Consider the following 11,029-nt stretch of genomic DNA (forward strand, 5'->3'; position numbering starts at 1 on the left):
TGAATCATTGCTTGATTTGATCATTGCATATTGGCCACATGAATTAAAATATATATATTGAGAGAATAAATAATTACAAACATTATATGTCAATTAAAAAATTAAAAATTTCCTAAAACCTAACAGGATAGCATTTTTAAAAATGAGAAATTTTAAAACTCTAACGCACGCCCTCTGCTGCCCAAAGTACCTATAGCAACGATATTCACCAGTGGACCAGAACGAACTCCCATCCAACTCAATCAGGTTGAAAAAGGCGCCGGGCCAGGAGGGGCGGGGCCATGGAGCGGGCCTTCGCAGTCATAGGCCAAGACAAGTAAAGGGCGGGACCCACTGCCCATGATTGATAGGAACGTCGTCTTTTCAGCCTGAGGCCCGCCTCTCTGAGCCCGGAAGTCCCGCCTTCGGAAAAGGAAGGAGAGGCGCACGAGAACGCCGGCGGTGACCGCGGCGACAGCGGTGACCCAGGGAGAAGGCGGGGGGCGGCTGGGGCAGATCGCTGCCCTCTGGGCTCCGGTGGTAGCTGGAGGCGGAGCCAACCGCCTAGAACGGCCCGGGAGAGGAATCAGGTGCGGAAGGTCGTGGTGGCTTGGCCGGTGGGGCCTGGGGACAGCGGGCTGGAGCTGGTGGGACGCGCGGGAATGGTGCGGGGCGGGTTTGGTAGCTCCCGGCCCCTCGTTGTTCCTTTCTCTTTTCCTACGTTCCTTCTTTTCTTCTTCCAATTCCTGTTTTCGCAGCACCTTTACTCGACCGGTCCGGGACCTGAGGGTCGAGGCTGGGGCCAGTGTGCCTCCCCTCCCCCAGAGAGCCCCCACCTCCAGTCCTGCACCCCATCATTGTGACGTGGTTTCCTAGAGACCATTTCACCTCCACCGCCAAAGCACCACTCCCTTAGAAATGTGCCCCCAGAGGGTGGTATCGTTTTCACAGTATTTCCTAAAGCTGGGTCTCAAAGTGAGTGTCCTTCCTGGGAGGTTGTTAAGAGAGGAAAAAGAGGAAGAACAGGGGTTGACGAGAGTAACGAGGACATAGTACCCTAGTAGGCATCAGCGTTGTTAATCTGTGACTTTGCTTTGGCAGCTGGACATTTGAAATTGTTTGGAGTCGACACTGTGATTCCAGTCATGGGTTTGTCAGCATCTACTCCTGCAGTTGCAGTTGAGACCCCAGGTGCTTCAGATCAGCAGGCAGCACCACGTCCTTCAGGATGCCCAATGCATGAAAGGAAAAAGAAAGGTAATTGACCCTCTCTATAGAAAACAAGAGAAAGGCAATTCCTAAAAGATTATAAAGACAGAGGTGGTGTCCTGTCCCCAAGGAAGGACCGCGATGTTGTTATGAAGTACTTCTCTTAGGCAGAGGACAATACTTAGAGATTAAGATTCAGCTAGTGAGACTAAATACCACTACTTGGAGAAATATTTTGTTGGTGAGGCTCATGGGTCTGGGATTGAGGCAACCTGGTGCTATTTACAAGGTATGTGATTACAGACATACTATTTGTCCAAGTCTATCTAGTCTGTAATATGAGGCTATAATACTATTTCTCAGGGGTATGGAGATCATCGAGATACCGCATAAGAGTTAGTGATAGCTCCGTAAATCTTCCCCAGAGTTTTGGTGTGTCTACATCAGTGGTTCTCAACTAAGGGTTAGGGGAGGCAATCCTTCATCTCCCCAGCGGTCATTTGCCTAAGTGAGATAACATTTTTGGTTGTCACAAGTGAGAGGAAAGGTAACTCACAGCATGTCATAGGTAGAGACCAGGGCTGCTTCTCAATACCCTCCAGTGCATAGAACGTCCCCCACCCCGAACATAGACTCATCTAGCCCCAAATATCAGAACCGAAGTGGATGAGATCTAAGTGTAGCTCTAGCTGTCTGAATATCCATATCCCATATCCATTAGAGTACTCCTCTGTAAAACTAAGCCACCACCAAATGGACTTTTTAGCGGTCTAGTAAAAATGAAAACGTTGCCTTTTACTTTTCATTGGTGTGAGTCTGCCTTAGATTTTTCACATTAAAGTTTGCCTTTAATGACAGAATTCCCTGGGTCAGCCAGACCACTCCGACAGGTCACTGTGCATCCTGTGCCAAGCACTGCTTGATTTTGTTCATTTATTTCTGCACTGAGAGAGGCGCAGAGCCCTTAAAATCCTGTGACCTTGGACAAGGACAAATGCAGGCTCTTATGGCATTTCTTCTAGGAACTGAGACAGACAAAGCAGCTGTGCTCCTGCTCAGCACAGGGAGATCAGAGAGTCCTGTTTCTGGTTTTCTTTCATTTGCTGTCCAGCCTAGAGAGCTGCCAGTCTGACTTACTGACATGTGTAAGTAGGTATTTGTAGGAAATCAAAGGGGCTACTATTTATAAAATGTGAAAAATGTAACCGTTTTTTTTTTAAACTGGGGATTAAACCCAAGGGTATTCTAACTCCAAGCTGCACCCTCAGCCCTTTTTTATTTTTGAAACAGGGCCTCACTAAATTATAGAGGGCCTCACTAAGTTGTTGAGGCCACCCACAAATCTGTAATCCTCCTTTCTCAGACTCCCCAGTACTGGGATTACAAGCGTGCATCACCACGCCCGGCTTCCTACTTTTCTTTCTAACACCCACCCAGCTGGCATCAGTAGCCCAGAATAAACTGGTGCTTTGAGTGATAGAGAGGGAAGATATAGCAAGTCTGCCTTCACCCCTAAAATGAGCCACTGCAGTGGGTACTGGGGAATGAAGGCCTGAGAGGAGAGGCTCAAGGAAGAAAGTGAAAAGAATCTTGTCTTTTCTGAGCATGGCCTCCAGGGTCCAGTGTATTCCTTACGTCCTGCCGCCTGCTTGAGACAAGGATTCTATTACAGAGCAGCTGTACCCCTGGGCCGCAGTTCTCCAGATGTCTGCTCACTCTGAACTCTTAGGACAGCTTCACAGTCTCCGTGCTCACCTCAGTCAGCGCCCCGGATGCTCTGGGCATTGATTGCCTTTCCTGGTGCTGAGATCATTGAGCTCAGACCTCCCTCTTTGAGCATCTGGGTCCTGTGTGGGTTGTGGGATATTTTCTCTAATGGATGCCTTAGTGACTGGCCATCTGTTGCAGAAATGGCATCTCGGTCAAGGGCTAGTTTTCTGTGTCTTGTGTTAGCCTTGAAGTAACACACAAGCAGACTGGCATGGAGGATTTCCTAAGTCGTCTTTGTGCAGTCTCTGCTCATTTTCTTTTTCTTTTTTTTTTTTTTTTTTTGGTGGTACTGGGGGTGGAACCCAGAGGCTTTCTACCTCCAGGCTATACTCCCAGACCCATTTTTTAATATTTTATTTGGAAACAGGGTCTCACTAAGTTGCTGAGGGCCCCACTAATTAGCTGAGGCTGGCTTTGAACCTGTGCTCTGCTCATTTTCTGTCCCAGTACCATCGGTAACAAATGCCTGGAAGTCAGAGATACTTGGTGAGATGTGGCGAAGCCCCCGCTTAGGTTCCTCTAACAGCTCCCATGTTCTGGTCCAAGCAGGAACTTTCTAGCCTGCTCTAACGCTGCCACAGTCACCACATACTTTAGCATCTGCTGAGATATTTCGGTTTGTTTTGCAGGGGATATGATACAGATATAAAAGGGCAAGCAAATGTCTAGAGCCTTGTCATCTTTAGGACTTTAGATTGTTAGCTGGCTTCATTCTTTACCAGCTTTAAACAGGTCAGTATTTCCTAGCACAGTCAGAACTTCAACTCTTTGGGGTTCCAGTTGAAGGAGCTGGATGTCATGCTTTTGTAGTGACACCGTTTTTATACTTCATTATTTCAGGCTGTCCAATGCACGCGGAACCCTCTAGTCCAACCTGTGAGGGCAAAAAATATTCTGCACCTGCCCACCAAGATCGTGCGTACGAGTATGTGGAGTGTCCTGTTACAGGCGCTGCAGCTAAGAATAAGGAGAACTTAGATCCTTCAAATCTGGTAATCCACACTCATCGCTTCCTCCTGGAACATGCTATATAGAAATGCTTTTGCAGACCCCTAAGGCAATCTGCAGACTGCTAGGGTCATTCTTCTGTACTCTGAAAACAAAGAAGTTTAGTATTTCTTCCACAGTGGAAATCAAGAATGTGTTACTAAATACAGTTTCAGGGAGTATCTGGGAAAGAAAACAGTGAATATGAGGAGCCACAGTAGGTTTACTAGGTCTAGGCCATAGCAGAAGGATTATTTCCTCATGCCAGAGGAGTATTTGAAGGTAGCGAAAAATTCCTTCAGGAGCTGAGTGAGCTAGCGGTAGTAAGGTGTTTTCATCCGGGGAAACTTTGTAGGCAACTTACAACATTGGAGTGCTTCTTCAAGCACAATTAGGAGGCGGGCGTGAGGTGGTCACGGGCAGCTCCACACCCTCTGGCTGCCAGCAGATTGCACACTGTGGAGAAATGAGGGTGAGATGATGCTGGCTGCACCGTATTTATTGTACAACAGCCAGACAACATCGGGGACCGTAGACTCATGTTTGGGATCGCATTTTAATGGAGAAACAGACTTGCACCTCTGTTGTAGGGAGCCACAGGATTACCAAGAATCTTTTGAAATTTTGGTATACCTGTGAAGGAACCAGAAATATCCAGGCTGGAAAAGCAAAGGGTGTGGGGAGACAATAGCAGTGTCCACATCAAGAACTGATGAACCGTGTCCCAGGAGCTAAATCCGGCCTACCGTGTGTTTTTGAAAATGCAGATCTGTTGATACACAAGAGCGCCATTCTTTTATGTATTGTCGGTCACAGCTTTCATGCTACAGAGGAAGCAGCAGGAGTGTGAGTAGTGTAAATAGTGTGACAGACTCTGACACACAGAACCCTGGATAGAAACAGTTTGCCAATCTCCATGGTCCAAATATTTGGAGGCCTGTGTGGAAAACAGTGTCAGTGGAGGGCCCAGGAACCCGGTGGGTTGTGTACATCTACTGTATGAGGTAGCACAGTGAGGAATTGGGGAGCAATGGAAACTACCTACACACAGAATGGGCCCACAGAGGAAATTGTAAGGGGTCTGGCTACCGGAAGAAGCGTTTGTTTAGTAGAGATTTAAAGTGTCCCCAATTGTCTGGGGATTTCTTTTTTTGTCTTGTACTGGGAATTGAACCCAGAGAACCCTAAGGATTGAACCCTACCTCTGAGCTCTACATCCCAAGCCCTGTTTTTTCTAAATTTTGAAACAGAGTCTAAGTTTCTAGGAGCCTTGCTAAGTCGCTATGGCTGGCCTCCAACCCGTGAGCCTCCTGTGTCTGCCTCCCAAGTATCAAAATTACAGGCATGCACCACCACGTCTAGGCTAGAAGCTGCAAAGTTGCATAAGATACAGCTATTGTCCTCAAGCAGTTCACATTCTAGAAGCTTTAAGACAAGCAGTATTGAGAGGTTTGATGTTTTGACGTCCCCGCTTACCTCATGCTTCGCGTGTGGTTATGTTGTTTTCTGGAAGTACTTGTTTGTGTTGCTGGGTTTGACTTTGTATGGTATTTCTAGCATTTCAAAGACAAGTCCACTTATTTTATTCAGATGCCGCCACCTAATCAAACACCAGCCCCGGATCAGCCTTTTGCCCTGTCTACTGTTAGAGAGGAGTCATCCATTCCCAGAGCGGATTCAGAGAAAAAGTGGGTGTATCCTTCCGAACAGATGTTCTGGAATGCCATGTTAAGGAAAGGGTGAGTGAGTGAACACTTGGCTTACAGTGGGAATTTGCTCATCAGATTGGTCTACAGTCAAATGTTAAAGAGGTTTTTACCCCTAGAACAAGCAGTAAGTCTAATGATTTAATCAACTTATAGTCAATAGAATTTTCAGACCTGTTGGAATATAAATACAAAGACTGTGGGTGTGTGTGGGTGTGTGCGCGCGCATGAGCATGTGACAGGGAGGACAGGAAGACATTATAAGGAATTGTCTCATGTGATTATGAAAGCTGACAAGTCCCAAGATGTGCAGCTGGCAAGCTGGAGACCCAAGAGCCAGGGGTGCGGTTCCAGTCTGAGTCCGAAGGCCCAGAACCAGGGGAGCTGACGGTGTGTAAGATCCGGGCTGAAAGCTGGCAGGCTCGAAACCCAGAAAAAGCTGATGTGTTAGTTCCCATCCAAACACAGGAAAAGACTAATGTTTCAGCTCAGCTGTCACGCAGGAGAAGTTTCTTTCAACTTGTGGAAAAGTCATCCCTTTCCTTATAATTCCGCCCGCCGCTGATTGGATGTGGCCCACCCACACGAGGTGGAGGCAGTCTGCTTTACACTGATTGAAAGGTTAATCTCATTCAATTTTCCCTCAGTGACACTTGCAAGATAATGCCCCACCAGATGTCTAGGTACTCCATGGCCCCATCAGGTTGTCATACAAGTGACTGTCATAGCCAGTGACAGCAAGGAAGGAGGGAGTGAGGGAGACTACTATATAAAATACTTAGAAAAAGTTGGGGAGTCGGTCATCAATGGTACCAACTGAAAAATTGTTACTTTAAAAGTGGATGCTTCTGTCTGGCATTTGGGGACTTCAGCGAAGTGAAATGAATCTTTAATCTTTGATTCAAGTCTATGTGTATGTGTAGTAGCTTTGGGTTTGTAGCACTGCTCCATAATCATGAGTAAATCTTGAAAATGATTCCTTAGCACCATTAAATTCAGAGAAAATGGGCATTCTGACTTCTTTAATAAACAGTAATACGTGAATTCACTTTGGGGCATTATCAATAATGTTCGTCAAATTTCCCCCAATTTTTTTTGTAGGTGGAAGTGGAAGGAAGAGGATATTAGCCAGAAAGACATGTATAATATCATTAAAATTCACAATCAGAACAATGAGCAGGCTTGGAAGGAGATTCTGAAGTGGGAAGCCCTTCATGCGGCGTAAGTATGCTTTAGATCTTAAAAAGGAACCTTCCAGCATCTATTATTTCGACATTTTACAGCCTTAACTTTTTGTTCAAATAATTTGCTATTCATATAAAACATAGGTGCCGCAGGTGTGTTCCAGGGACTATCGTAGAGGGACAGATTACCCCTTCTCAGTCCTGTAAAAAAAAAAAAAAAAAAAAAAAAAAAGCAGCTTTTTTTTAGGCTGTGGGCTTGGTGGGTCCAGAGAGCGGAAAAGGCAGAGAGAGCCACCTCTGCCCACTGGTGGCTTCGTAGCCATGGGCTCGAGTCCTCTGAGGGCTCCACCGCTTACTCCTCCAGCCAGGGGTGCTGGCCGTTGGCTCCTGGCCTCTTAGTGCGGCTACTCCAGTGTCCTCACGTGGTTGCCGGGTTCCAGGAGCTAGAGATCCCTAGGGCCCTGGGTGGAAGCTACATCCCTTTTCTTACCTAGCCTCACAAGTCCCATCCCACCACAAACCTGCCCAGATTCAAGGAGAGGGGACAGAGACCCCATCACTCATTGGGAGGGGTGTTTTGGTCCATTGAAATCAGAGCTCATGGGAAGGGAGATAATAAAATGCTGTCTGCCCCAAGGGAGATGTTGTGTTTGATCTCTTAACAGCATTTATTGAATCCCCATTAGGACTAACCTTAGAGAGATGCCCTAACCCTTTTCCTCATTACTGCATGCTCATGGGGACGGGCCCTCACTCTGCAGAGAGTAGTGGTTCTCAGCGTTACTTGGAAGGTTTCTCATCCCTCTGCTGGTTCCCACCTCCACGACTCTGACTCAGTTGCTCTGAGCCGGCACCTAGACGTGGCATTTCTCTAGCGATACTGATGCTTCTAGTTTGAGGACTCAGCTTCCACAAGTGTAGGGGTCAGGGGGCGGAACGTATGAACCAGATTATAGTATAATCTGTGCTTTACATTGCAAATTCCTTTTTGTTTGTGGCTTTGTTGTTTTATTGGTGCATGTAGTCATACACCACGATGCAGTACAGAGTGATATAGGAGTACATGCGCACAGCACTCTGAGCCCTCTCCCATTCCCACCCCCCTCCCTCCGCACCTCCATGCTCAACAGAATAATTGGCTTTGATAAGCGTGCTTATGCACATCATGTCCATAGACGTGTTTCCTTCTTCAGGTCTTCCTTATAAAATGTGATTAAGGTGTCTCTTGGGTAAAACCTACTTAGCGATTTTTTAGAATTATGCTGGTGCATTATAATCATACCACATGGTGAAACTCAGAGTGATACATCGGAGTGTTCCCCTCCAGGGCTCCCCCAGCTCTCCACTTCCTGCCCCCTAGCTCGAGGACTCAGCATTTATTGGACTAACCTTACACTTGTGGAAGCTGAGTCCCCAAACAGCAGTATCAGTATCGCTGATGCCCCCTGTTCATGTTGGTGAGGTTGGTAATGATACCTTCGTATTTGAACGTAGCATATTTGATCTGCTTTTTCTCCCTATAGTTTTTAATATTTGCACTTTATGGTTTGTTAGTACTTCCCGGATGTCATTGGCCAGACCTCAGGCCCAAGCTGAGTACACGTGAGGGGAAAAGACACTGCAGCCACGTTCCCTATCAGTAACCTGGACCTCCCAGCATGCTGGTGAGGAAGCCCAAGTGTCCCCAGCGACCTAGCTTGCATTGTGCTCTAGTTCAAAGCACCTTCTCTTAATTACGGCGTTATGAGGCAAAGGCATGCGGGCAAAGGGGAGTTCACTGTGTCTGTTTCACCTTCCCCTCCAGGCATTTCCTAAAGTCGGTAAGCCTTCACAAATCCCGCGGCAAAGTCTCCCAGGGGCTGCCTGAAGTGGGTTTGCTTCTTCAAACTCCTGAGAAAGAAGAGCAGGAATAGGTTGAAAGGAAAAGTCCTCAAATAAGGCTGTGTTATGCTTTGAATTTGTTTGTCCTTCACATTTAATTAGAGACACATCACGGTTGAAGCCTGTCTTATGGGAAGCAGCTAACGAGAGAGGGGGCCTTGTGTCTTGACTGCCTTCCACTCTCTTCTATACAGCTCTGTGTATCCTAGAGATGGCCTGTGCCTCCATGAGGGCAGGAGCTCCTGAGTCCCACTGTACCAGTGCCAGTAGGGGGCCGAGCCTCAAGAGACCCAGGGTCCATGGGCGGAGTATAAGTGGCTCTCTAACTAGGGCCTTGTCGCCCACAGCTTCTATGTACTTGTTTTCTTAAGGAATGGGCAAAACACTTAATACATCTAATTCCTAGGGATTTAATCCATCATTTTTCTTTCTTCATAAAGGCTTTTAACTAGTTTGAAATGAAACAAGAGTACAGTCATCCTACAGTGTCCATAGGGGTTTGGTCCAGCAACCCCCAAGGATATCAAAATCTCTGGAGGCTCGAATTCCTTATATAAAAGGGTGTAGTATTTGCATCCAACCTTGAGTACTTCAAATCGTCTGTAGATGACCTATAAAACCTAATGCAATGTGAATGTTAGGTAAATGGTTGCTATGCTCTATTATTTAGGGAATAATGATAAAGAAACAAATCTATAAATTGAGTGAGCTTGCGGGTTTTTTCCCCCTTGAATATCTTCAGTCTGTAATTGGCAGATCTGGAGCCCACGAATGCAGTGGGCTGATTGTATAGGATTTTCTTATGTTTGTCTGAAAAACATCCCAGTTGCACTATGCGAAAGAGAAGCAGGATACACAGTACTTAGCGCTTGCTTGTTTTTTCCTGAGCCTGTGCCTGTCCTTCACCCCATTGGGAATGCCAGGCCCGGGATCGTGTGGAGAAGCAGCACAGGTGTCTGGAGGGGAGAGAGGAGAGCGAAGCATACATGATCCACCGAATAGGGTCGACTTCTGTTAATTGTTTTAGATGCTGCTGTTTTCTGTTAATGCTATACTACATGGAATGTATACAGGAAAATGTATATTACATCATCCTTGTCAAAGGAAAGGCCATGGCTTAACTTTTCTTACATTGGGCTTTCTAGGGAGTGTCCTTGTGGTCCATCATTGATCCGATTTGGAGGAAAAGCCAAAAATTATTCACCAAGGGCAAGAATTCGTTCCTGGATGGGGTAGGTATCAGTGTAAAAATAGTATTTTACATTCCTCAGATCAAGGTCAATTTTCCCTTGGTACCAATACCAAAAAAGTCTGATAACTGTGGTGCCATCTCCAAAAACTCACCAGCATTCAGCTGTAGATGTCTTCCTCGCCTTGAGGTTTGCTCATTCGTGAGCAGATGATTAGTGTGTGGTGGCTAGCTACTATGTAATTGTCGAAGCATCAATCTGAGCTCTCTTCTCTACTCTTAGATCCATCCTCCTATGATCTTTGAGTCCCTCCTCTTCCCTTCTAGTGTAGTTCAGACTCTTGGCATGTGCTCACATTTCTGCCATCTCAGCTGGCCAGAATTCTTGGCCTGGGTATCTTTCCTGTGAACCTTATTCCTTTGTGGGGAGATGAGTTGACTACAGGTCTTCAGCACCACGTGTCCTTTGCCCTGTAGGCGTAACTCTCTGAGCCTCACCTCCCCAATTAGATGTTTGATGCTGAGAAAAGGCATGTGCTTCCTCTCAATCCTTCTCACTGCTCAAACCAGAACCAAGTGCCCAGCCAACATTGTAACACACTCTAGTGTGCTTTTATTCCAGATATGAGTTGCCTTTTGACAGGCACGATTGGATCATTGACCGCTGTGGGACCGAAGTTAGATATGTTATCGATTACTACGATGGCGGTGAAGTCAGCAAAGACTACCAGTTCACTATCCTGGACGTGCGTCCCGCTTTTGATTCCCTTTCAGCAGTATGGGACAGAATGAAGGTCGCATGGTGGCGCTGGACTTCGTAACCACTATCTTATGTATGATAGAAATATATAAACTATTTTTTTTCTGAGAGATAACATTTATTTTCCCCACACTGAATTGCACTCACGATGTAACGGGAACCTCAAGTGGGTAATCACACTTCGTCTTCCACTTAGCAAAGGATACCATGCCCCATTAACTTTTGGTTTGCATTTTGCCTCGCTTATAGCAGATCACTTTTAAGTTTTCTTCCCATTCTGTTTTAAGTGGGAAGCAATCCCTCAGTGTTTTCCCTTAACTGCAGTATCGCTTCTATTTCATCTGGAGAAATCTAAATAGCCTCT

At 46.3% G+C, this 11,029-nt stretch overlaps 1 protein-coding gene across 1 annotated transcript; it reads left to right on the top strand.

Moving 5' to 3' along the window:
* Nucleotides 1-1,085: 1,085 nt before the first annotated feature.
* On the top strand, nt 1,086-10,726 carry HCCS (holocytochrome c synthase; the record flags this gene model as incomplete). Its single annotated transcript, XM_080718357.1, has 6 exons — nt 1,086-1,236; nt 3,799-3,950; nt 5,536-5,684; nt 6,753-6,872; nt 9,862-9,948; nt 10,528-10,726. Exons 1-6 carry the CDS (start codon nt 1,125-1,127, stop codon nt 10,724-10,726), a joined length of 819 nt encoding a protein of 272 aa, XP_080574483.1. The 5' UTR covers nt 1,086-1,124.
* Nucleotides 10,727-11,029: the final 303 nt, after the last annotated feature.

Source organism: Muscardinus avellanarius (assembly GCF_963383645.1).
Source record: "Muscardinus avellanarius genome assembly, chromosome: X".
NCBI lineage: Eukaryota > Metazoa > Chordata > Mammalia > Rodentia > Gliridae > Muscardinus > Muscardinus avellanarius.